This window comes from Stenella coeruleoalba, assembly GCF_951394435.1.
Source record: "Stenella coeruleoalba genome assembly, chromosome: 7".
NCBI lineage: Eukaryota > Metazoa > Chordata > Mammalia > Artiodactyla > Delphinidae > Stenella > Stenella coeruleoalba.
In genome coordinates this window covers 9,391,983-9,419,979 of record NC_137153.1, presented here as the reverse complement: position 1 = coordinate 9,419,979, position 27,997 = coordinate 9,391,983, and the positions used below count along the sequence as shown (strand labels likewise).

At 39.0% G+C, this 27,997-nt stretch overlaps 1 protein-coding gene across 1 annotated transcript in view; it reads left to right on the top strand.

Moving 5' to 3' along the window:
- The window catches only part of LOC307188662 (putative ATP-dependent RNA helicase DDX60), a 94,349-nt gene extending 70,108 nt beyond the window's left edge, over window positions 1-24,241 (top strand). The window contains exons 33-42 of the mRNA XM_079926089.1: window positions 1,916-2,020; window positions 3,583-3,783; window positions 8,422-8,526; window positions 9,317-9,458; window positions 11,134-11,255; window positions 16,608-16,755; window positions 18,059-18,201; window positions 20,315-20,466; window positions 21,621-21,683; window positions 23,532-24,241. Coding sequence (XP_079782215.1) covers window positions 1,916-2,020; window positions 3,583-3,783; window positions 8,422-8,526; window positions 9,317-9,458; window positions 11,134-11,255; window positions 16,608-16,755; window positions 18,059-18,201; window positions 20,315-20,466; window positions 21,621-21,683; window positions 23,532-23,631 — 1,281 coding nt within the window. The 3' untranslated portion in view covers window positions 23,632-24,241. The remainder of the gene's footprint in view (window positions 1-1,915; window positions 2,021-3,582; window positions 3,784-8,421; window positions 8,527-9,316; window positions 9,459-11,133; window positions 11,256-16,607; window positions 16,756-18,058; window positions 18,202-20,314; window positions 20,467-21,620; window positions 21,684-23,531) is intronic.
- The last annotated feature ends 3,756 nt before the right edge of the window (window positions 24,242-27,997 follow it).

Sequence of the window (27,997 nt, the reverse complement as noted above, 5' to 3'; positions counted from 1 at the left end):
CACGATACCACTGCATTTTCCATCTCATTTAGTTGAGGGAGGGGGTGTGAAATCTCTCATTCAGTTTATCTCTTTTTCGTGAGATTCAAGTATCCCTTAAACAAGTACTGTTCCAACTATTTCCAACTATGTTTGAAATACACCTGTGGCGATCTAGGAATAAACGCCCACTTTTCATTTATAATGTTCATGGCATTTTGTCAGCTGTTCGTGTGATTTTGGCTGTAAATCTCTTTTCATGGGTGTGGAGGACATTCAGGGTAGCATTTCGATCAGATCTTTTCCCGGTGTACTAGGAGAAATAAGAACAAGGATGTACTCTTCCGGGGGCCAGCTGCATGGCTCGGCAGACTTTAGCGGTACCATCCTCATACTCTGTCCTGTCCCTGGTGGCGGACAGGAGGAAGGTTCCCTGAATCACTTGACACCCAGCCCTTGTTACGTATTTGGTGTGTCCCATAAAGATGTGAGGGGATCCTCTGGATACATTCACAAAGAGGGTTTATATGATTTCCTAGTTAATTTAGACGTTGAGTAATATTTTAAAATAGACCCTGACTTTTTCTGATTTGCCACATTAATTTTTTGAATTATGTACATTATATTTGTGTGTGGTGGGGAGGGGAGAGATAGATTCTGTTACTCTAGGGAGTATCGTTTAATCTTAATAAATAAATCTTGAAGAAAATCTGACATCCTAATTTAAGGGTAATTCTGTAATCTGGAAAAAAACCCAAAATGTATCATTAACAACGTTGTTTAGCTTTTTTCTTAACTAATAACAAGTTATTTATTTATTTTAAAAGTCAATAACCAGAAACAAAATTTTTTACATGATTATGAATTGAGGTAAGGAGGCACAACTATTTTGATCAGCATATCCTGGGTCTAAAATAGTATCTTAAATAGTAGTTGCTCAATTACCGGTAGCTTAGTAAATGGTTAACTAGATACCGCTAGGCAGAGTACTGTGGAAACAGAGATAGCTTTGTTACTGAGAACACATTTTTCGAAAGGTATTTATTCTAGTTATAGTATAAATTTAATGTTTTTTCTTTTCCCATTCATGTTCTTATTGAAGAACTTTATAAAAATAGTTAATAAATGGTGTGTTTCATTTTGACAGAGTATCGATATCAGGTTCAGAATAATTAAAGAAAATTATTCCATATACTTCACCATTAACCTCAACTATGACTTTATGATAATCAATATAAATAGAAATAACAATTAGAAATACCCAGCATTATATGAAAAAAAAATGAGTAAAAATAGATTATTTAAGAAACTGTAAAATTTTCCCTACTCCTTTTCTGGTCAGTTATTATGGCAATTCAGGGAAAAAGGTGAAACTTAATTTGCTCTATTACTTAGATAATTTATTTCCATAGAAATAATCTTCACAGATAAGTTATAGTGGGTGAGGCTGGCCACTGCCCATAAGTGGGTCTATAACAGTATTATTCCCTGTTGTGGGAAGTTCCCTTTCTAGTCATTTATTACAGAGTATTTCCTGAGCACCTGTCATGTGCCTGGTACTCTTTTTGGGGGGTGGGGTACACGATAGTGAAAGGGGCTTGGAGTCTGAGGCAGGACAGTAAACACACAGATGATACACTTGAGGTGGTCATTAATGCCATGAGTAGGCATAATGAGGACGGGGCCATCATTTTGGATGTGGTGGTCCAGAAATTTCTATTTGACATTTGAGCGGAGGACTGAACAAACCAGATAACTGGATACGTGGGAGAAGAATATTCTGGGCAGAGCAGAGTGAGGGGCAAGGCCCTGAGCAGTGAAATATGACATAGCAAGAACGCCAACGTTCTAGGTCCTGTAGTTCAAGGCTTTCAGTCACTCCATGGCATTCCACTGGAATGCTATTTTATGAAGTAACTGTTTATTCTCCTTCTAGGTGGTGACCGCTACGGGGACACTTGCTTTAGGAATCAACATGCCTTGTAAATCTGTGGTTTTTGCTCAAAACTCAGTCTATCTGGATGCTTTAAACTACAGACAGGTATTGTGATATGCAGAAACTCCCTATTGCATTGCTAAAATAGGCAATAAAAGAGTAAGAAAGACGAGGCTTTGGTTTGCAAACGTGCTGCAATTCACAGGGACTTTCCTGCAAACCTGACAGTCACATTTAGCTGTGGTATAGGGCCGGTCACGGGCTTGGTGTTACGTGACCTTGGGTGAGATCTCTAACCTGCCTGGTCCTTCTTTGCTATCTCCGGAATAGGGATGATAAGAACGGTCCCATGGCATTTGCAAGAATTCAATGAAGTGGTTTGTAGGGAAGACACACAGGTGCAAGGTGCTTGAGGACTCCCTCCTCGTCCAGCCCCTTTGCCCCTGAGTTTACGCCCTGGGGTTCTCTTTCATGCTTCTCTTGTCTTTGCCCCTGCTGTGCACTGTACTACCAAGCCGACTTTGTTATTCTCCTCCAGTGGTTTTGATTTTGGCCTTGCAATTTCCATTTCCACCGTCTTTCATCATACATTTTGAGCTTGTAGTCATTAAACAGTTTTCCTAATTTTCAGGTCTCCTGACTCCACTGTGTCCTGAACGCAGACGGTTTACCTGCTCAGGATCACTTGGTGAATATTTCTGCTACATCTGTCAGCCAACATTACAGGTTTTATCCAAGTGCCCCCCCACCCCACTTCCTCACAGAACACTTCCTTTCTATTCCCTGATGGGCCTTGTTCCTACCCAATACAACATCCTTAGTTTTTCCTCCATTTTACCAACCTCTGTCCTTCGGAGTTCTCCTTCTGCTGCTGTTCTGGGCATGAACCCTCCCCCCATATCATCTTTGGGAATCTCTCATTTAGGGGTCTGGGGCCGGCGTCATGGATGGTGAACTTGGCAGTGGAAATGCCAAGGTTGGAGTCCTGGGTCTTTCACTTCTTGGTGTTTGCCTACAGTGACTTTCTTATTTCCCAAGCCCCAGTTACTCTACTGTAAAATGCAGACAATGATTACACTCTCCTCATAGGGTAGTGGTTGTAGGGTCTTTATAAAAAAGGTGTAAAGGACTTAGCACATTCTGAGCACTTACCGAAGGAGAACTAATATAACTTCTGTAAAGAGTTTGTTCTTAACTTCCTTTGTACAAGTAGCGTTTCTGAATTTTATCTCACTCTTGCATCTCGGTTTGTGCACAATTTTTATGGTGATTTGTCACTCAGCACACGTGTGTAGGGGAGAGAGAGAAAAGGAACAAAGGAGGGGGGTGGGAAGGAAGAGAGGAAGACTTGTAAGTTCAGCTGTAAGTGAACTGGAAGCCAGGGTCTCGTCTTTTTTTCTTCTTGCTGTATATCATTATACAAATATCTAGCACAGTTTGGGGACTGAAATAAGCACATCAGGATGACGAATGTCTCATTTTCACCTCTGTCTCAGCCACGGTGAATTTCCTGCCTGGCACCCAGTTGGATTTTAGTCTCAGTTCTGTAACGGTTGGACATCTTCACAGTGTACTTGCTCTAATGCAGTATAAAAGGCTCAGTTCTTATACTGTGATGGAGAAACTGTTCAGGAAAGATTTACTTTGTGCTTCTATTCTGTTTGCAGATGTCTGGACGGGCCGGACGACGAGGTCAAGACCTGGGGGGAGATGTGTATTTCTTTGGTATTCCACTCTCTAAAATCGAAAAGCTCATCAAATCCAACGTCCCTGAACTGAGAGGGCAGTTCCCTCTCAGCATCTCCCTGATCCTGAGACTCATGCTTCTGGCTTCCAAGGCAGATGACCCCGAGGACGCTAAGGCAAAGGTACTGTGGGATGGTTTCTGGGGCTGAGTCTCCATTACTGGCCGGGCTCGTTTTTACATCTGTAGTGATAGCTTCTTGGAGTCACCAGTCTTTAATGCTTGCTAGTGTCTTGGCTGGTAGAGAACTGGGGGTGGGTGGGGAGAGTAATAATTAGTTTTGTTGTCTCTGTCAATCATAGAATTTATGGCCAATGGGCATTTGGAGTTGCCCCCAGATTACTATTTTCACGTATGATAAACATTGCCCCATAGGAGTGAAGGGTGCTAGCTGTGGATTTTAAAAGATCTGGGTTACAAAAAGATTTGTGTTTATGATTTTGTAATAAAAGAGTTTATTTTTCGTAAAAAAAGTAACCCAAGTTCATCAAAGAATATTTGGACAATGCAGAAAGTTGAAGGAAGAAAAAAAGTACCTACACCTAGTTTGACTCTCCAAAAACAGTCACATTCTCATTTTGCTATTTTTTTCAGTCATATTTCTAAGTGTAGGTGTGTATTTGGTTCCTTGCAAAGATATATTTATGTTTAGTTGGACTTAAGACTGTGGTTATAAACTTACCGTGAAGTTTTCTGCTGAGATAAATATTTTGAGTCTAATCCCACAATGAGAAATTTAACATTCGTAATTAAATATTTGGTTTCATCCTTATGAAGACGCATTGTGAAAGGGACCCATTCCTCCCTGGGTTTGTATACTGATTCGCCCGCCCTCTAAATTGGATCCTGTTTGCCACGGTGAGGATTCTTCCAGGACTTTTGTGATGAGCAGCCTCTTGTCATGTTGTTGACGCTCCTACAGACCAGGTGCCTATCATTTTAGACCAAAACTTCCCCACGTTTGAGTTCTTATCTTTTACCTCTATACAGGAGAGAAGCATACGTCTTCTTGCAAACTTTTTAATTTTTTTCAAAAAGGTTTTCTGAGTCGCTGGTCTTCTTTGCCTTGGCCTGTGTGAGGAGCTCTCTCGGTAACCTTCACACATAAAAGACTCAAGTGTGGGCATAAATTTCTTGGAATATTCTTTTTACTTATCACATCAAGCTAGAATCACTTCACTGCCCTCTGGCATTTACTGTCATAGAGGAACAGACTCTTGAAATCTCCTCTAGAGGAACTGTGCTAATTCCTGTTTCCTTATAGTTTATTTCTTTCTGCCTATGTAATTATATGAGTATTTTAAAAAGTCTGTATATTTAAATTCTTTTCCCCAGGATTTTCTATCTTGTGTGTCTTTCCTTTTATGTTTTATTGATGTTTTAGTTATTACATGATGAAAACTTTCAGTCTTCATGCTCAGAAGTTTTTATCGCGGTAAAATACATGTAACATTAAATTTGCCATCTTAACTGGTTTTAAGTGTACAATTCAGTAGTGTTAAGAACCTTTGCATTGTGCAGGGCTCAGATCATTCTGGAACTAAGAAAAAATTTCTTAAGTTAGATCTTTGATATTTGCTTCCGTTTTGATTTGTTCAGTTTCCAGAAAAAGTTATAACTTTTAAAATCAAAAGTCGTTTTCCTGTTCTCCGCTGTTGTTTTTCTTCATTATGAGAGAACACTTGAGTTTATCTCCTGCGTCTCTGATGCACTCTCTCAAGTTTCAGATCTTCTCCTTAGGGACACCGTGTGGATGTTCATTCTGCTGCTGGACTTGTTTCCCCGAGATTGTGCACTGCTTCCGATGTCACCCTTTCATATCATAATAATGTATTATTTTTTAAATGTCAATTTATATTGTCCATTTACCTTATGCGGTTGTGCCTTGTTTCATAAGAGGTCGTATCTTTTGGCCTCCATTGAGGATGCCAAAGAATTTTTCCAAAATACGTTTTTCTAAAAAAACCCATTTTCATAGGTCAGATTACTTTTGAGTAGAAGCCAGTGTTCTTGTGATGGTCTGTAAGTTTCTACAGAGCCTGGTCCCATGATCCCTTGTTGGACTCACCACGTCCTGCTCTCCTACACGAGCCCACTACCCGCTCCACTGACAGTAGGCACGTAACACTCCGAGGGGCACGGCTTTGCTGTTTCTGCTGCTTCCAGAACCTTCCCCCAGATGTGTGCACAGTCTCACTCTTCCATCTTGTTCAGTTTCTTGCTCTGCTGTTAGCCTGCTGCCACCACTCCTCCTGCGCTGTCGATGGACCCCCGTCTGCCGTGCCGACTGTGACCCCTGCTCATTTATACATAGCACACACCACGCCTTACACAGCTGCAAATCTCTGTCTCTGTCAATATCTACCATCTCTATCATGTTTATTTTCTCTATATTTCCCACTGGAATGTAAGCACCCTAGGCCAAAGTTGTTTTTTTGTCTTAATTCTTGGTACAGACACCCAATAAATAGTTGTAGCATGACTGAATAATTTTAGGAAGTTGGTCTATTTTCTTAAAAGAACTGATCTCTTGTGGGTTTGTCTATTCTCTCACTTTTGAAGGAAAGTACATCCCTTCAAATCTGGTGGTTTGCCAAGAAAGAGGGTGCATGATTTTTCTTTTGGTTTCACTGTCTGCTCACTTCAGTGCTGTTTAAATACCCTTTTAAATGTGAAGCTAGGTGAATAGCTTTTGGTCCAAACCTCAGCATTTAGCGTATTTTCAAATTATGTAGCTTTCTGGACTGAAAGTTCATCTTCTGCCAATGTCACTGACAGACTGGTCCACAGATTGGTCCTGTGGAGGCCATTCGTCACCACGAACTGCGGTAGGCACCGCAGTCAGAACTCTTCCTGTCGTAATGAGACTTTAGTGACGTGGTCTGCATCTCCGGAGTTACAGTGAACCACCAGAGGTCGCTCACCCTCTACTACTCTGCTGTTTCCTGCCTGTTGCTCTAAATGTAGAGCCAGAGAGAGGAGAAGTTGTAGGAAAGGGCATTTTTGGCTCCCTGAAAACGTATCACCCCAAAGTAGAGGTGATGGATGGTACACCCCATCCCCTCCTTCCTTCTCCCTCCTTCCCTCCCTTTCCCTCTCCCTTCCTTCCTTCTCCCTCCCTCCCTCCCTGCCCCTCTCTCTTCCTTCCTTCCTTCTCCCCCCTTCCCTCCCTGCCCCTCTCCCTTCCTTCTCCCCCTTCCCTCCCTGCCCCTCTCCCTTCCTTCTCCCCGCTTCCCTCCCTGCCCCTCTCTCTCCCTTCCTTCCTTATCCCTCCCTCCCTCCCTGCCCCTCTCCCTTCCTTCCTTCCTCCCTCCTTCCCTCCCTCCCTCCCTCCCTGCCCCTCTCCCTTCCTTCCTTCCTCCCTCCTTCCCTCCCTGCCCCTCTCCCTTCCTTCCTTCTCCCTCCTTCCCCCACTGCCCCTCTCCCTTCCTTCCTTCACCCTCCTTCCCTCCCTGCCCCTCTCCCTTCCTTCCTTCTCCCTCCTTCCTCCACTGCCCCCTCCCTTCCTTCCTTCTCCCTCCTTCCCTCCCTGCCCTTCTCCCTTCCTCCCTCCCTCCCTCCCTGCCCCTCTCCCTTCCTTCCTTCTCCCTCCCTCCCTCCCTGCCCCTCTCCCTTCCTTCCTTCTCCCTCCCTTCCTCCCTGCCCCTCTCCCTTCCTTCCTTCTCCCTCCTTCCTTCTCCCTCCTAGTCCCCTGGCCTTACATTGACTAGAGATTCTTCCCAGGTACTATGAACTCTCAGGCCTAAAGGCAGCCACGTTTAATTTCGGTGATGTTGGGAAATTCTCCTTTTACTTGAACCTCATAAACGTTGTAGTGGGCAGTTGGAAGATATCTGAACTGTTACCTCGATGCTGTTTTACTGTCTCAATATTTTTATTACCTTGACCTTAATCAACGTGATTCCATCGTTTTTGCAACGATACTGCAGGACATGGGAAAATGTATCAATAATATCGTATTTTCTTCCAGAACAACCCAAGATTGTAAGCTCTTAAACTGGATCCACATATATTACCAGGTTATTTGGCAACATGTTTCATTTCCAGTGATTCGGTTTTATATGTTCCGTTTTGTTAGGGGAAGGGCGTGCCATGTAAGAATATGTTAAAATGTGAAATCGCACTGAATCTTAGGTGGCTCTGGTATCTGTGGGGTAAAATGGATATTAGTAATATATATTTGATTGTTTTATATTCTTTTATGAGCTGGTCAGTCGGATGTGGCCACAGGAGGAGACAGACGAGAGGCTCAGGGAAACAAAGTAGAAACTCAAGAGGTCCTAGAAATGCAGGCAGGGTGCACCATGCAGGGCTTCACGAGACCCCAGGATGGTCGGGAGGCAAGAGCCACGAGTGGAGGGAGAGGGCCCATGGGAAGGGCAAGGCATCTCAGAGTAAATAGTTTGGGACTGGGTAGTTGGAATCATTCGGGTGGGCTTGGTGGTCTCTATTTGCCTAGCACCTGGGGTGCTTTAGGACAGGGGAATATTGGCTTGGTGTGTGAGATTCAGGTAAGGCAGCAGGTGGGGCGTAAAGTCGGCATTGGTTGGTTTGTAGAGGAAAGCAAGCTTTGTCAAGTTGTTGTTACCTTTAGGAAGTAGCCCTGGGAGTATCAGTCTCTCCCCAGCCAGCAAGGTTTTTAAGATGTCAAAGCATCGTGATACGCAGGAAAAAATGTTAAATTCCAGTGCACCTCTCTTGTCATCCAGGAGTGTATTTCTCAGCAGGAGCACAGTGTGAATTAACATCCTCCTCTCCTCAGGCGCTGTCGGTGCTCAAGCACTCACTGATCTCCTTCAAGCAGCCCCGGGCGCTGGAGATGCTGAAACTGTACTTTCTGTTCTCCGTGCAATTCCTGGTCAAGGAGGTAGGACCGTGTTTGCCTTTTTGTGAGATAGGATCGGTACCATCTCTGTTCCTCATCATCTTGAACTAATTCCAGTCTTTCCAAGGTTATAGCCAAGGATTCCTACTACTTACAGTTGATTTAATTATCAAAGTGGGCCAGGTAATGAGTACTAATCTCTCTTATGTTGGTATTGTGGACCGAAAAAAAAAAAAAGCACAACCTGAAAGTTGAGAATTATGTTTTATTCGGTGGACATTCTTAGGACTTCAAGCAGGACATAGCATCTCAAATAACACTTGAGGGGCTGCTCCCAAGAGGCAAGGGAGGAGCTAGGATATATAGGGGTTTTTGCAATAAAGACCAGGTAGTCAGAACTTCAGAAGATGACTTCATTAAAGAAAGCCAGACATCTCAAGTTAAGGAATTTAGCGCTTTTCTGTGTATGGGAACATGCAAGAGTCTGGGCTCACTGGAATCATTCCTTTGATGTGCACCTCAGCTCTCTGGGGCCAGTGTCCTGTGCTTTCCCATCCTGAGTGTCCTCAGGTGCACCATTGCGGGGGCTGCAGTGGCTGAGGGCTTGATGGTGGAGCAGCCTGTCTCCATCCTGAGCTCCCTCAGGGCTCACCATCCAGGCTGCTGGAATGTGATGGCTTGGTGGCTGCAACATCTTTTGCTTACTGTCATGGCAGCCATGTTTTAGTTCTCAGTATTAAGTACTGTTTTAAACTGGCACTTAATAAGCTGTCTATTAATTAAGGTATGTGGTTGAGTTGAGTCAAACTAATAAATTATGTCTGTTCTTTAGGGCTATTTAGATCAAGAAGGTAATCCTACAGGCTTTGCTGGACTTGTGTCACATTTGCATTATCACGAGCCTTCCAATCTTGTTTTCGTCAGTTTTCTTGTAAGAGGCCTTTTCCATAATCTCTGTCAGCCAACCAGGAAAGGTAAGCTTGACGTTTCATACGTATGGTCTAAAAACAGCAAAGATGCTATAGTGAAGCTAACACTTCAGGAAATCTTTTTTTTTCTACAAAGAAAATGCAAGTTAATATGTAGATAATTTGGAGATACCAAATTAGATAAAGTTTTATATACCTACTAATATAGATTACATAGGAGAAAGCCATATTTTGTGGCAACTATTTAAAAATAACAACTTCTTATTAACTTGAGAGATGCCTTGATTCCAGGATTCAGAAATATTAATATATGATTTTTTGGTAAATATTTTTCTAATTAAATGTAATATATGCTCATGATAGAAAAAGGGTATAGGAAACAATCATGTTAAAAAAATACTCACTGTTGATATTTGTGAATATTTTCCTCCAATCATATTTTCTTTGAATATAATCCTATAGTGTATTTAAATAGCTGATATCATATTAGTTGCATGATCTAGAAACTTGTTTTCCCCCAGATTTGCTTTTGTCAAATTGTGTACATTTTTTGTGAATTCCATTTGTAAAGCCCATCTAATGTTTCATTTAATGCAGTTTTTATAAAAGCCTTTGATTTTTATAACTAAACCATAGAGCTTTAAACTATGTCCCTAAAAGAAATATTTCTGTCTCTGTGCTTAAGTTTGTTGTAGTTCCTGATGCCTGGTGATTTTCTTGCCTTTCACAGCATAACTTCGCTTTATCTTCCATTGTTAACTGGCAGGAACACTCTGTTTTACACAATGTCACTAGGCTCTGAATGTGCATTGTTCTGTGAAACAAGGATCCTCAGGAAGTTCTGTCTCCCAGAAGCTCTGTAAGAGGAGAAATAATTTCAGGCAACAAGAAGTGCAGTTGTGTTTATTGCTCTGTGTGTGTGTGTGTGTGTGTGTGTGTGTGTGTGTGTGTGTGTGTGTAGGGAGGTGTGTGCGGTTATAAACATGGAGACAGAAGCTTTATGAGGTAGATAATATGGACGTTGCTATTTTGTACATGAGGAAACAGAGAAGTTAGACAAATTGCCATGGTCACAAAACCTAAATATTGTAAGTCTTGAGCCAAGATTCGAATATGAGCAAGTTATTAAAGGTGGCACTTTTTAACACGACCATGTAACAGTCACGTGCTGTGGAGGATGGGAGTGAGTCAGGTTGATGGGATATATATATATATAGTTGGAGTATAGTTGCTTTACCATGTTGTGTTGGGGTTGACAGTATATTAACATGAATGGCAGGGAGGGGAGGGGAGGGGGCTGGGGGGTTATTTGTGGGTTAGTTTTGGAAACCCTTATGTGCTTGGCCGAGGAGATTGGATTTTGTTTATGAGGCATTGAGATGCGATCAGAGGCTTTTGAGGAGGTGAGGTCATGATCATTAAATGCTTAAGAAAACCAATCATAGACTAAAGAGGAAGGTCCCAGGTAAGGGGACAAGGGTCTTTGGTTGGAGTTACAAGAGTCTGAAGTAGAGGGGGAGCGGCAAGAAGGAAAAAGGAGGCACAGGTGTAAAACTGCCAGCAGAGATAGTCGTTCCCTAGTCGCTACACTTGTTACAAATTTCTAGTCTCCATGAAATAACATGCAATATAACATTCAATTTGTATTGTTCAGTTGAAACATTAAAAATGGGATTAATGCACTTGTTATGTTTATGACAAGATATTTTATTTTGTATAGGCTCGAAACATTTTTCTCAAGATGTTATGGAAAAGCTAGTGTTAGTATTGGCAAATCTGTTTGGCAGAAAATATCTTCCAGCAAAGTTCCAAGATGCTACGCTCAAGTTTTATCAATCCAAGGTAAAATTTATGATTCTGATAACATTAAATAATAAAGATAATTTAACAGATCCTACCGTAAATGATTCCACAGCAGAATTTTGTTAATATAGAGTTCATTTGTTTTATAGAAATAATTTCTTCTTCTGTAATCAGTGTTATATTTAATCTGTAATTCACATGTCTCCTCTGTAAATCTATCAAAAGATTAAATGCCTTGAGGAAAAATGGGATAAAAAGTTCTGCTCATGTTTTCTGTTGGATTGTATAAACGTGTAGCAATCAGTGGCTAAAGAAAAAAATGTACATAATTATACATTAAATGAACTAATAGTTCCCATCATTGAATCTCTAGTTCTTTTAGCATCTTTTTACCTTGCAGTAGGTCTATGGACAGGAAGCGTATACTGTAAACTATAATGTTCTCACTGAAAAAATATTAGAATAGTCATCTAAGAAATCATCCCTTGACACACAGACTGTTGTCCGATTTTATTTGCAATGAGTTCTTTGATCATGATTCCCTGTCATTAAATCAGCATCAAATATTATTACTAATGTATTTCACTAGAATCTGAGAAAGTGGGAAGGGCTGGTTATTATACCAGATAACCTTGGTAAAGGTGACAAAGAAGAACAAAAAGAGAAGAGTTCATCTATATTGTCTAACATCACAATGTTAAGTTACCATTCTTAGCCCTCACAGAGTGTTCTCTAGACCAGTGAAAACAATTTTAGTCACTGACTTTTCATCTTCATATCTTTTTCATCACATGTACATTCTTGGACTATTATTTGTTTTGGTTAAATAAAGTTATTTTTCTTACAAAAGACAAGTCAGTATCTCTGTTCTTACACAGATGGTTATGATAGAAAAAAGTACAATAAAAAAAGATTTTGAGTGGAGGCCTCCTATTTCTCTCTCTTTTTTCCTTTAAAGATTATTAGAAATTTGAGCACTTCCAGGTGGGACATGCTAGGTGGCCATCACTCCTGTTGCAACAGAGAGCTGTGGAAGGGATGAGGATTATATTGGCTAAAATTATAAAATGGCAAGAACTTATCCAAGGTGTGATTGGACTCTCCAACCATGATTTTTCTCTCAAAGAACTTGTTGATTCTGGACGAGGTTGAAAGTTGTACTTAGCATATCCAGAGAGCCTCTCCTATGAGATAAAAAACACAACACAGCAATAAAGCTTTTAGTGATTCCATGGGGCTGGAGTGACAGACTAGACACTTGAGAGAGTGTTAACTCAGGACATTCACTGGGTCATATCTGCATGAAATGTCAGGGTGTTACACCAAATTTCTTGCAGTCTTGTAGCATTTACTAAATAAAAACCCACTAGAGGGAAGAGTTTGAATGTATTCATAGGCTTATATTACCCTCAAGGCATTTTAAAGCCATCTAGGGCTGGAAGATATAAATGTAGGTTGTGAAGCTCTACAGGAATGACGTGGATCTTTGGGAATCTTTTAGGGCTGAGAAGACTGAGACCCACCAGCCTCATACTCAAAACCCAAGAGGGCTTAAGAGCAGAGATGCACCAGATGTAGACTGAGACTTACTAAAACTGGAAAACAGTATCAATCCACTTCAATCTCTACTTAGACTGAGGTGATCACATCTTCACTCACTTGGCCAAACACAAAATTGGGGAGCTCACTGCAGTGGAAGATAACATTGTTTGAAGTCTATCAGGTCCTTTTACAAACACTTCTGGTGAAAGAAAAATAAAACCTAAAAAAGTGAGTAAGCGAGAACATATGACCAATTAGCAGGAATGAAAGCAGGCAATAATAATCAACACGAAGATGATTCAGATATTGAAGTTAGAATATAGGGACTGCTCAAGAAAATGGGGGAAGAGATAGAATTGATGAAAGGATGCAGACTTTCACTAGATAATTACGAAATGGATGAGAATAGAGAATTTCACCAGGTAATTAATTGGACTGTCCAGAATTGAAAAATGTACTGTCTGATCAGAATATACATATCAGAAGTCAAAATCAGTGAGTTGACTGATAGCTCAATAAAAGGTGTCTGAATTGTAGCACAGGGAGAAAAAAATGAAAATAAAAACAATAGCATATGAGAATGTGGATGACATTCAAAAGGTTTAATGTAATATAATGGCAATCCCAGAAGAAGAGGAGGGAGAAGAATGGCCGGAGGGTATTCAAAAATAATAGCTGGGAATTTTCCCAAGCTGATGAAAGACAGCACTCCATAGTTTCAAAAGATTAGTCAACTTCAAGAAGGATAAAGAAACATTAAACTAAAACTACTGAAAATCAAAAACAAAGAGAAAAACACAAATCAGCTAGAGCCGAAATAGACATTTCCTTGAAAAAAGCAATAATAAGATGGATAGCTGACTTTCTGACCAAAATAATGGAAGGTAGAAGAAAATGGGAATATAATTTTCACTCCACTCTGTTTATTTTTATGCATGAATGTGTACAGATACTGAGCGTATGTTTTAAACATAAGTTAAAACAGGGTAAATATATTGTGATTGGTTTCATGACATATCAAGAGGATATGCATACCTTATTTTAAAAGTTTTTTTGAGGTATAAGTGATATATAAAAATGGCATACGTTTAATATACACATGTTAATGCGTTTGGACGTATGCATACACCTGTGATATCATTGCCACAACAAAGGCACTAAACATATCCACCATGGCCAAAATATTTCTTCTGGTTTTATTTATTTAGTTAGTTAGGAATACTTACCATGAGATTTATCCTCTTAATGTAGTTTAAAGTACACAGTACTGTATCGTTAACATAGGTACTATGTTGTAGAGAAGATCTACAGAAATTATTTAGCCTGCATAACAATAATTTATATTCAATGAAAAACAATTCCCTATTTCCACCTCCACCCAGCCCCTGACAATATTCTCTGCTTCTATGAGTATGACTGTTTTAGGTCCCCCATGTAAGTGGAATCATGCAGTGTTTGTCCTTCTGTGAGGCTTATTTTACTTAACATAATGTCCTCTAGGTACATCCATGTTGATCTCCTTTTTTAAGAATGAATAATATCCCACTGTATGTATGCAGCACACTTTCTTATCGATTCATCTTGCTGATACACACTTGGGTTGTTTGTATGTCTTGCCTGTTGTGAATAATGTTTCAGTGAATGTGGATGTACAGGTATCTCTTCAACATCCTGATTGCAACCCTTTTGGATATATACCCAGATGTGGAATTGCTGGATCATATGATAGTTCTATTCTTAATTTTTTTAAAGAAAACTTTGTATGTTTTTCATAGTGGCTGCACCAATTTACATTCCCACCAACAGTGTACAAGGTTCGAATTTTTCTACGTTTAAAATTTTTCTTCAACCCTTATAATCTTGTTTTTTTTGATGATAGCCATTCTGACAGGTATGAGGTGCTATCTCATTGTGGTTTTGATCTGCATTTCCCTGATGATTAGTGATGCCGAGCAACTTGTAATATACATGATAGCAGTTTGTATGCCTTCTTTGAAGAAATGTCTTTTCAAGTCCTTTGCCCGTTTTTCTTTTGTTTTTGTGTTTTTGTTTATTTGTTTTGCTATGGAGTTGTACTAGATTCTTACGTATTTTGGATATTATCCCTTATCAGATGGTTGGTTTAGAAATATTTTCTCCCATTCCAGAAATGCCTTTTCACTCTGTTGATTATTTCTTTTGCTGTGCGGAAGGTTTTTAGTTTGATGTAGTCCCACTTGTTTATTTTCACTTGTGTTGCCTATACTTTTGATGTTACATTAAAAAATCATGGCCAAGACCAATGTCGCTATATTTTCTTTTATTAATTTTACAGTTTTAGGTCTTACATTTAAGTCTTTAAACCGTTTTGAGTTTATTTTTATGTATAGCATATGGTAGGGGTCCAATTTCACTCTTTTACATGTATATATCATTTTGCCAATACCATTTTTGAAAAGACTATCCTTTCTCTATTGTGTGTTATTGGTACCTTTGTCAGATATATGCTGGTAATATATATATGTGAAATATGTTTCTGGACCAGAAACACCGTAATTGCCTTAAAATTGAACAAACTCGTTTCATTTCTAAATACACATAAGACAAAAAATAAATAAAATGGAAATTATCAAATATTTTAGTTAAATGATAATGAAGAGTACATACAAATATAAGATGTGATTTATGCAATGATTAGAGGGACATTTATAGCCTTTATAACCACATCTTAGAAAAGAAGACAGGCTGAGAAAAAAATCAGTGATTTGACTTTTCAGCTTAAGGAGTTAGGAGAAAACAAAACAAAGCAAAATAAATAGAACAGAATATCTAACCTAAGGGAAATACAAGAAAAAGAGTAATAAAATGAGAACAGAAATAAAGTAAATTGAGAACAATTGTAAAAAAAGGGAAATCAGCAAGGCCTAAGTTGCTTCTTTGTTAAGATTTATAATAAAAGTGATGAATACACAGCAAGACTCATTGACAAAGAAGGGAGAGAAAGCACAAATTACAATTATCAGGAAAGAAAATGAGACATTATTACAGATCTTATGTAGTACATCAAATGGAAAAAAACATTTGACTATTTGGACAAAATGGGCAAATTCCTAGAAAATGCAACTTTCTAAAACTAACCAAGGACTATATGAATAATTTCATATCTGATAGCCATTAAAGAAATGTAACCAATTATTTTTTTTTAATTTCCCATTTAAAAAAACCCAGGTTCAGATGGCTTCAGTGGTGAACTTTTTTAAACATTTAAAGAATAACAGCAAATTTTCACAAACTCTTCTAGAGAATATAAAAAGAGGGAGTAAAACTTAAACTTAATATCAAAACTTGACAAGGACATTATAAAAAATTAGAGATGTATCTCTTATGAAAATATAGATAGAAGAATAATTAACAAAATATTAGAAGAATGAATCCAGTGGGGCTTTAAAGACCCTCACAATTGAGTGAGGTTTATTCCAGGCACAAAGGGGACTTTATATTGTTGCTTGCTTTCCAAACATGTCACTAGATTCTTTGAAATATTCACAAGTCTAATGTCATTTGAGGGCATACTTCTATTTAAAAGAGTTTTGATTAAGTAGCATGAAAGCAGATTTTTAAGAGCAAAGGTATTGGCTTTTATAACACAAATAGAAATAAAAAATGAATTTCACCTGAATTTCATAGATGAAAGAATGGAACAGTTACATTACTGAATAGATAGATAACTATAGAATTACATTACATTGTTCTTTGCAGTTCTTCTAAACTTTCAGTTTTCAAGGATGGTACATAGATCTCTCTGAAAAATATTTGGCCTCCAGTTTTTTGGTTTTGTTTTTTTTTTTGATGACCTCCTTGATGATTTAGGTGTTTCTGGAGGATCTCCCTGAGGACTTCAAGGCCGCTCTAGATGAGTATAACACAAACGTGACAAAGGACTTTGCCTCTTTCCTACTGATTGTTTCCAAACTGGCTGATATGAAACAAGAACATCAGCTCCCATTGTCAAAAATAGGTAAGTGTATCTTAGCTCCATTGTGGGACAGTTTAAAAAATAAATAATCTTGCCATAAGTATATTTTATCCCATAAGAAGAGTAGAGCCCGGGAAAGATCAGTCTGCCTTAGAATAAGGGGATCCTTTCTGCTCTCTCAAGGAAGACGGTATGATTATTAGAATTAAGTAAGGGACAGTGGAGAATGACATTGAATAGAGTCATTTATAAACCATCTTGATTAAAGGTTGGGTTTGGGACAAGCCTGGAAAAGGAGTAAGGACACCTATGAGATGAGGAGAAACAAGAAGCGATTCTGTCACTTCTTCCTTGAGAGGAGCTGTGCATGGTGGTCATGAGCATAAACTCTGCATTATGACCTGAGTCCAAGCTGTGGCTCTGCTACTTGTTAGCAGTGGGACTTTGAGCAGGGGACTCCATATTCCTGCCTCGATTTTCTCAACAGATAAATAAGGAGGATAACATTATCCACCTAGTTTGGGTGAGCTTTAAATAGTTAAGCCAATGTCTGTAACTTATCTCCAAACAGCACGTAGCACGTAGTCAACACTCCTGATCTTTGCTCTTACTTTTCATTAGCTATTGGCTGGAAATCTTCCGGGAGAAACTAAACTGGAAACAGTGACAGGGATACAGGGAAAGGGGTGAGCTCTGGGTAGCCATTTCCTGGTTTGGTAACATCCTCAGCTGGAAGAAGTCAGGGAGGAGGACCGTGTAGCTTTCTGGACAGCGTGAAAGCAGGAAGTAGACAGTGGCAGAGGGTGTGGCGAGCAACCAGAGGAGGAAGAAAAGGAACGGGAAGGTTCGGCCTCAGTCACAAACGAGAGCCGACTGTGAACGTGCCCTCCGGTGCTTTACAAAGGGAGGAATGGAAAACATACTTCTTCTCATACGCCATTTCCAAACCTGCTGATGGTGGCTGCTTGAATCAGCCTGTCTAGAAGGATTCTGCAGGCAAGTCTGAGTTCGGTGGGAAAAAGGACCAAGGTAATAACAACGATTCTGGGCTAAAAGAGGATACCATTTAAATTTAGTTTTTATGACCTGTTGATCAAAGCAACTAAAGTATAATACAAAATTTTATACCGTTGATAATAGTATTAATAACTAACATTTATTGAATGTATTCTATGCCAGGATGTGCTGCTTACTGTATGTGATCAGTCCTATTCAGTCTTCATTACAGTGTTGGTCCTTGAAAGTTGAATGGCTCCCCTTTGCCTCCTGGTCTAGAGCAGGTGTGTAAGGCTTGGCAGTCTGGCTTAATCTTCAAAGCTGATTTGTGCCCACCTCTTATGGCCAGATTTCTCAGGTCAAGAGTGTGAAGACTCACAACTTGTGTCTCACTTGATGAGCTGCAGGGAAGGAAGAATAGCCATTTCTCCGTTTGCCTGTCTCTCTGGGAACTCTGACGGCAGTTTGCTTCATCTAGAAACTTCAGACCATGTAAGTGGAAAAGGAGGCTTGTAAGTAAAATGTCATTGAGAAAGAATTGGATTTATGCTTTCGGGCAGCTTAGCAAGGGCTTCAGGTTCCCCAGATTGAAAAGAGTTTCAGGTGCATCAACAGAAATACCCAGGGAAAGGTGCTCTTGAGGCCAGTTTGTCACCCTGGCCTGAGGAACCCTGTTCCAGTATACAGAAATCCAGGATCACTACTTTTCTGGAGATTGGCAGAGGTTTGCTGTGAAAAGAGCACATAAAACTATCTTCAGGCTTTCCCAGTATTGCTGTAGACGCTGTAAATCCCATATATTCTGGATCGGTGGTGTCAAAAATGAAGTATAGAGAACTAGATACATTTCAGATGTGCTGGATAACCCATTTGAATGTTGGAATAAACTTGTGGCAATTTAAGTGTAGTTGATTTACAATGTTGTGTTAATTTGTTGTGTATAGCAAAGTGATTCAGGTACACACACACACACATATATGCTTTTTCATATTCTTTTCCATTATGGTTCCTCACAGAATACTGAATATAGTTCCCTGTGCCATACAGTAGGTCCTTGCTGTTTATCCATTCTCTATATAATAGTTTGCATCTGCTAATCCCAAACTCCCAAACCATCCCTCCTCTACCCGCTCCTCCCCTTTGGCAACAAGTCTGTTCTCTATGACTGTGTGTCTGTTTCTATTTCACAGAGAGATTCATTTGTGTCATATTTTAGATTCCACATATAAGTGATATCATCTGGTATTTGTCTTTCTCTTTCTGACTTTGCTTAATATGATAATCTCTAGGTCCATCTGTGTAGCTGCAAATTACATTATTTTATTCTTTTTTATGGCTGAGTAGTATTCCATTGTATATATGTACCACATTTGCTTTATCCAGTCATCTGTTGATGGACATTGAAGTTGCTTCCATGCCTTCGCTATTGTAAATAGTGCTACTGTGAACGCTGGGGTGCATGTATCTTTTCGAATCATGGTTTTTGTCTTTTCTGGATATATGCCCAGGAGTGGGATCACTGGATCATATGGTACCTCTATTTTTAGTTTTTTGAGAAACCTCCACCCTGTTTTCAAAGAATTTTGAAAAACTGTATAGACCCTTGTGCATTTTAAATGGACGCATATATTTTTATCATATATTTAAATAGTTTCTAATGATATAGATTGCATTTTCAGATAAGTGTTGATATGTTAAAATAGAACCGTTGCATCATCCTTTTAAATGTATAAAATGGAATATAAATACTAAAGTGTTTTAACACCCAGAACTGTCAAGTTAAAAACAGTCAAGAATAACATTTTTAATGCTTTAAATTTTGATGCAGTTCTTTTCCTCTTGTGTTTAGACTCTGCATCCCCCCACATAATTTTACCTTACTTATCCACCAATTCCCCTTGATTGCAAATCTTCCAGACTCTCGGGGTCAAAACGATTTTCTGGATCATAACGGAATAAGAATATTCTAAGGACTTTGAATAATAATAACTTTCTGAGCTACTCCCCAGTCATTTTAGAAAGTAGCTGTACCAGTGTGCACTCTCACTGGCCCTGCACTAGAGTTCCTGTTGACCCCATAGAGTTTTCAGAAAATCAGCAGACATGAAAAACTACTGATGTGCGTTCTTCCTTTTCTTATTTTCCTTTTTCTTTCCCCTCCATCTTCCTCTCCTTCCCTTTTGTTCCAGTAATTGGGATCCAAAGATTGTCAGAGTTACTCAGTTTAAGCCTTCTTTCCAGACATGCAAGGCACCAGCTCCCTGACACTGTGTACAAAGGTATTTCCTGCACCAGTTAGGATACTGATAAAATTTTAAGTTAGCTTTTCTTTCCTAGTGAGCCTTGCTATATTCTAGTGGACGGGTAGTTAAAATTTTTATTGTACGTTGTGAGGCAGTGATGTTCATCGGTGGAGCCAGGCCATCCTACTGTCCTACTTGGGACAGCACTACCTCAGTGTGGATGAGAGACACCCTCTTCTTCACTGTGAAGAGTGTGCTTTCAACATGTTGATTCTAGGAAGGAACTATGAAGCACAATGTAAGAAATCATAAACTTTCTTTACACATTAACTAGTAAATTAAGGAGAGCTCTATTTCTTCAGGTGACTCTGCGCACCATTGGCATTGATAGCACTCGGGCTCCTGTGCTGTGGCCACAGGAATTTGATCACCAAGGAAGAAGAATGCAGCTCAATGCTTATGCGCTCGATTTCTATAAACACGGTTCCTTGACAGGATTGGTCCAGGACAACAGGTGTGTTTTATCTGTCTCCGTCTCCATCTCCCTCCCCAGCCATCCCCAGCATCCCTGTCATCCCCAGCATCCCCATCTCTACCTCTACCTCTCTCTATCCTTTTCACCTCTACCTCTCTCTGTCATTTCCACCTCTGCCTCTACCTCTAGTTCTCTTTCTATATCCGTCTTCATCTGCATCTTTACATCTAATAAATGAATGTAATGAATATTAGGCAAACACCTTCTTACAATTTCAAGTATAGGTTAATCATGCAAAACATACTGAAATTTTTTCTTACAGACTAAGGGCAAGAGAAAATACATTTGGTGGTATTGTTGTTTGTGTTTGACCAGCAAAATCTTGAGACTTAGGCTGACTCACTTGACATAAAGATTTACACTACAGTTACCAATATTTGCACATGTTCACAGATGTTTTTTATTTAGTACTATTTATTGATTATTATATATTTAAAAATGGATAACAATAACAAATAATGCCATGCTCTGCATCATCTGACAGAAGTATATGAAAAGAATATAATTCACACATCTGAGGACTGAGACTATGACAGTTGTTTTAACTCCTTGGCAGGGAAACCATTTTCCAAAACAGTGTGCAGAGATTTACTGGGAATGGAGAAATTGGCCCAGTCACTGAGCACATGGACGTGTGTGTGGGTGTGTTGGGGGAGGAGAATTCTGTCACACCATCGGGAATTCAGTGTGCATTTTAAATACATTTTGAACAATCTTTAGTGAATTCAAGTATTTAAAACTTCTGACCCTCTTGAGAAACACTGATCATTTTTGACAGTAGGACTCATTATTGTGAATAAAGTAGTTGTGATACCAGTGAGTAATGCACTTAGTTCTTCTCTTTGACTCTCTGGTCCCATCCACGCTCCTGATCTTGACTTTGTGACTTGGGTTTCTCCTAGAAGGTCAGCCTCCCATGTTCACTGATTATCTCTGATTGTGAACTTGTGACTGGAGTTCATAATTGTCATTCTCACAGATTAAATCATCTGGGAGTCTTTGGTAGAAATGATTTTAGTAAATACATCTTGACAGACAAAAGCAATCCATTAATGACCAATCCAACATTTCAATATGAAATAAATTCTTCAATGTTTTTATACCATTAATTTTCAAAATGTTGTTTTGTTTAGGATAAATGAAGGAGCTGCTTATCAGTTGTTGGAAGATTTTTCCCTCACCATTAAATCTATCAGGTATGTTATACATTTTAAATAGTGATTTCATATTTTCTAATAATTTAATGGTAATTTGAAAAATGTTGAGCTCATACTTAAAGGTGCCCCTGAGCCTCTTAGGTGCGAAGCATTTCAACCCCCCAGAGACTTTGCAGACCTTCTCAACTGTTGCATTGTTTGTATAATAGAACTAATTCCAAAATCCATGAACTTTCACCTAGACCAGAGCCTCAGCCCAGGCACTTTAGACCAACAGGCAGCAGTATCCCAAAGCTTCAAGAATCCCTAGACACTCATGTTCTCAGTTTCCACAACCAAGGTTTCCATTTTAGTTAATGATACGTAAAAACATAAGCGGGAGGATGAGATCTGGGGACTGAGAACAAAAACCAGTGAGTTAGATGGTATGCGTCACATTATATCTCTTGAATATTGTTCAGGAGAAATGTCCAGGAGTCACAATTGTGAGTCTGTAACTAGGAGGAAATTCAGTATTGTGGGTACAGAGCTGGTCATTCTTTGCGGTAGGTCAATGAAAACACCAGGGGAAAACTGGATCTCTAGTGGAATCAAGGCAGGTACAGATTACAAAAGGCTGATGAAAGGTCAGGTCCTGACTGTTCCCATTCCTTGATGAGCCCAGCTGCACTGTCCATTCTTGGATTTCCTCTCTCCATTCTCGTCACCTGTGTATCAGTTCCTTATTGCTGCTGTAACAAATGACCACAAACATAGTGTTTAAACCAACACATCTTTAGTGTCTTACAGTTCTGGAGGTCAGAGGTTCAAAATGGGTCTCACTGGGCTGAAATCAAGGTGTTGTCAAGGCTGCATTCCTTTCTGGAGCCTCTGGGACAATCTATTTGATTGTCCTTTCCAGCTTATAGATGCTTTGATTTTGGCCCCTTCTGTCTTCAAAGCCAGCATTGGAAGGCAGATTCTTACATCAGGTCACTCTGACATTCACTCTCTCCTGCCCCCTGTCTTCCACTTAGAATGACCTTTGTGACAACAGTGGGCCACCCAGATAATCCAGGTTAATTTCCCCACCTCAAGGTCAGCCAATTAGCAACTTCAATTCCATTTACAGCCTTAATTCTCCTTTGCCATGTAACCTAAGGATTTATAAATTTCTAGGGATTAGGACATGGATATCTTTGTGGGCCATTATTTTGTTTATCACACCCTGTTTTCTTAATTTTCTCATACATCTAGGTAAAGGGAGGATTGTTTTGCTTTTTGTAGAGGTAGTTGCCTGTGGGTTTAAGTATATACTGAAAAAAAAAAACCCACAAAATGACTCCTTAAAAAAAAATGTGGGAAAAAAGAAGGAGATTTGTGTTGCTATTATTGAAGGGAGGAGGGATCTGGTTACATGGGACTTGGTGGCCATTAAAATCCTCTTGGGGGCTTCCCTGGTGGCGCAGTGGTTGAGAGTCCGCCTGCCGATGCAGGGGACACGGGTTCGCACCCTGGTCTGGGAAGATCCCACATGCCATGGAGCGGCTGGGCCCATGAGCCATGGCCGCTGAGTCTGCGCGTCCGGAGCCTGTGCTCTGCAACAGGAGAGTCCACAGTGGTGAGAGGCCCGTGTACCGCAAAAAAAAAAACAAAAAACAAATATCCTCTTGGTAAAATACAGGGAGGGGAGCTGCATGGTGATTGTGTTGATTGATTGATTCGTTGACAAGATTTTTTTTGTTTTTTAGATAAATATGTTCCTTATGATTCTTTTCCTCAGTTTGCTCACATTTCATCATCTAGTGGGATTTACTTAGTTCTACCTCCCTGGGGAAAGCCCTTCTTATGATACCGACTCTCAGTAGAATGGGTGAGTTTTATGTGTATCTGTATTTCCATTTACAGTGTTTCTTTGCGTGAACTATGTGGAAATGAAGAGGACAACGTGGTCTTAGCATTTGAACAACTGAGTGAAACCTTTAATGAAAAATTTAAGAAAATTTGAAAATGAAGTCTATCCAAACTAATTAAAAGATTGCCTTGGGCATTTTAAAAGTCATATTTTATGATTCTCATGCTTTTTGTTGGGAATACATATATGATGAAGTAGAAAGGGAAGCAGTTTGGAGTCAGGGTTCTGATCAAACTTGCCCTGCTCTCCTGTGAGCATCCTTGGATGAATCACTTAGTATCTCTAAACCTTGGCTTCTTTGTATCGTTTAGTCACAATGGTTATGTCTCAGCTAGTCTGTAGATTGATTGAGAAATGCAAGGATGTTATATGAGATTGAAGAACAATGTTTGCTCTGTGAGGCCTAGACAAATATTACATTCTCAACAATTTTCTCCTCAATGTTATAATTTGTAAAAAGTCTATTAAGGCTAGAATAAACGATTACAGTATCCTGACATTGCAATATATTCTCTCTATTTAATTTAAATGTGATTCCATGACTTAGATATGGCTGTTGGAAGAGTACCTTTTAGTGAACTTAAACCACTTTTTATAAAACATGATGGGAGTTTGGTATAAATTCCATGGTGCTTTAAATAAAACATACCTGATGATTTGGCTTGATTTTAATTCTACATAAGTAACTGAAAAACCACGAACAAATAAAATGGGTTTAATCTATTTGCCGTTGGTCTCTTTGTGTTAAATTCACACGTCTTTCCATCCTCTTGCATACACATTTGCATATTATAGAACATAGTTCATATATGGTCACTTTCCTGCCCCAGCCTAACCTCAGATTATCATTCTAGAACCTATTTTAGACCCTAAACTTGAAGAGAGCATTTTTCCTCAGGGCAAGGTCTGCTGTCTCCTACTATCAAGACGTCTTGCTGAAAGATGATCCATTGTATGGCATTATTTATACACAGATTACATCGGCTTAGAAAACCCCTGTGGTTCATTTTGTCTGGAGATAGAAGAATACTCTTTTCCCTGGAACTGACCCATCCTTGCATGTGCCGTGTTAAGGGTCCCTCCTTTCTTTGGTGAAACCGATTTTCATTATTTTAAAACATGCAATACAACAATTTCTGAACACCCAGACATTTAGAAACCAAAGCAGTGTTTTTACTGCCCCTTAATCTCTACCAAACAGAACCCAACAACAGTGAAAGGATCACACACCATGATTGAGTGGGATTTATCCCAGGAATATAAGGGTTCTTCAATATATGCAAATCAATCAGTGTGATACACCATATAAACAAATTAAGGAATAAAAGCCATATGATCATCTCAATAGATGCAAAAAAAAACTTTTGACAAAATACAACACCCATTTATTATGAAAACTCTCCAGAAAATGGGCATAGAGGGAACCTACCTCAACATAATAAAGACCAGATATGACAAACCCACAGCAAACATCATTCTCAATGGAGAAAAACTGAAAGCATTTCCACTAAGATCAGGAACAAGACACGGATGTCCACTCTCACCACTTTTAATTCAATATAGTTTTGCAAGTTCTAACCACGGCAATCAGAGAAAAAAAAGGAATAAAAGGAATACAAATTGGAAAAGAAGAAGTAAAACTACCACTGTTTGCAGATGACATGATACTGTACATAGAAAATCATAAAGATGCCACCAGAAAACTACTAGAACTAATCAATGAATTTGATAATCTTGTAGGATACAAAATTGATGCACAGAAATCTTTGGCATTCCTATACACTAACAATGAAAATTCAGAATGAGAAATTAAGGAAACAATCCCATTTACCACCACAACAAAAAGAATAAAATACCTAGGAATAAACCTACCTAAGGAGGCAAAAGACTCAGGAAACTATAAAACACTGATGAAAGAAATCAAAGATGACATAAACAGATGGAGAAATGTACCATGTTCTTGGTTTGGAAGAATCAATATTGTGAAAATGACTGTACTACCCAAAGCAAATCTACAGATTCAGTGCAATCCCTATCAAACTACCAATGGCATTCTTCACAGAATGAGAGCAAAAAATTTTACAATTTGTATGGAAACACGAAAGACCCTGAATACCCAAAGCAATCTTGAGAAAGAAAAATGGAGCTGGAGGAATCAGACTCTCCACCTTCAAACTGTACTGCAAAGCTACAGTAATGAAGACAGTATGGTACCGACGCAAAAGCAAATATAGATCAATGGTACAAGGTAGAAAGCCCAGAGATAAACCCACACACCTGTGGTCACCTAATTTATGACAACAAAGGCAAAAACATACAATGGAGAAAAGACAGCCTCTTCAATAAGTGGTGCTGGGAAAATTGGACAGCTACATGTAAAAGAATGAAATTATAACACTACCTAATACCATACACAAAACTAAACTCAAAATGGATTAAAAACCTAAGACTGGACACTCTAAAACTCTTAGAGGAAAACACACTTTGACATAAACCACAGCAAGATCTTTTCTGACCCACCTCCTAGAATAATGAAAATAAAAACAAAAATAAACAAATGGGACCAAGTTAAACTTAAAAGCTTTCACACAGCAAAGGAAACCATAAACAAGACAAAAAGACTATCCTCAGAATGGGAGAAAATGTTTGCAAATGAAGCATCGGACAAAGGGTTAATCTGCAAAATATACAAACAGCTCATGGAGCTCAATATCAAAAATACAACCCAATTAAAAAATAGGCAAAAGACCTAAGTAGACATTTCTCCAGAGAAGACATACAGATGGCCAAGAGGCACATGAAAAGATGCTCAACATCACTAATTAGAGAAATGCAAATCAAAACTACAAGGAGGTATCACCTCACATTCGTCAGAATGGCCATCATCAAAAAAATCTACAAACAATAAATACTACAGAAGGTCTGGAGAAAAGGGAACCCTTTTATACTGTTGGTGGGAATGTAAATTGATGCAGCCACTATGGAGAACAGTATGGAGGTTCCTGAAAAAACTGAAAATAGAACTACCATATGACCCAGCAATCCCATACTGGGCATATATCATGAGAAAATCATAATTCTAAAAGACACATGCACATTGTAAACGTTCATTGCAGCACTATTTACAATAGCCAGCATATGGAAACAACCTAAATGTCCAACAATAGATGAATGGGTAAAGAAGATGTAGTACATATATACAATGGAATATTACTCAGCCATAAAAAGGAATGAAATAGGGTTATTTGTAGAGATGTGGATGGACCCTACAGTCTGTCATGCAGAGTGAAGTAAGCCAGAAAGAGAAAAACAAATATTGTATATTAATGCATATATGTGGAACCTAGAAAAATGGTACAGATGAACCTATTTGTAGGGCAGGAATAGAGACGTATATGTAGAGAACGGACATGTGGACACGGAGGTAAGGGGAGGATGGGATGAATTGGGAGATTAGGTTTGACATAAATACACTACCATGTGTAAAATAGGTAGCCAGTAGGAACCTGCAGTATAGCACAGGGAGCTCAGCTCGGTTCTCTGATGACATAGGTGAGGATGGGAGGGAAGTCCAGGAGGGAGGGGATATAGGTATACATATAGCTGATTCACTTCATTGTACAGCAGAAAGTAACACAACATTGTAAAGCAATTATATTCCAATAAAAAAGCAAAACAAAACTAAAACAATGGTACACAGTATTAATATATTGTTACATGGGTTTCCACCCCTTATTTGTAGTTTCGAAAGTCTGATGGAGACATGAAGATTTTTTCCATATGACTGAGCCAATCTGACTTCCTAATTTTTAGGAGGAGAATAAAATAATTTCTTGTAACGTGGTATTCTCTTGCAAGAAGGAGTTACACCTAACCTCTTCCAGGTGGGTCTAATGGGCAGCTTCCTTTTTGATTTTTAGCAACAACCTTAAAGAGTAACTTGGAACAACTTATGAAGAATGAATTTACATAGGAACTCCGAAAACAAAATGCTTTATGTTCCATTTGTTTTACTGATGTGAAATTTTTCTGAGAAACGTGTATAAAGACCTTGGTGAGATTACTGGAAAGTCATCATTCCCACCATAATTTATTCCCATCTTGTTCCCAAGAGAGGGAAAATCATATTTGCAATGGGCCTATAAAGGGTTTTCTGGAAGAGCCATTTATCAAAAATTTTTATTTTGAGAAAATTGTAGATGTTTATGGTATTATAAGAAATAATAAACCTATGCGTGTATGGTCAACTAATTTACAACAGAGGAGGCAAGAATATGCAACATGGAAGGACAGTCTCTTCAATAAATGTGCTTGGAAAACTGGACCACTATCCTGCACTACACATAAAAATTAAAATGGATTAAAGACTTGAACATAAATCCTGAAACCGTAAAACTCCTTGAAGAAAACATTGGGGTAAGCTCCTTGACACAGGTTTTGGTAATGATATGTTGAATCT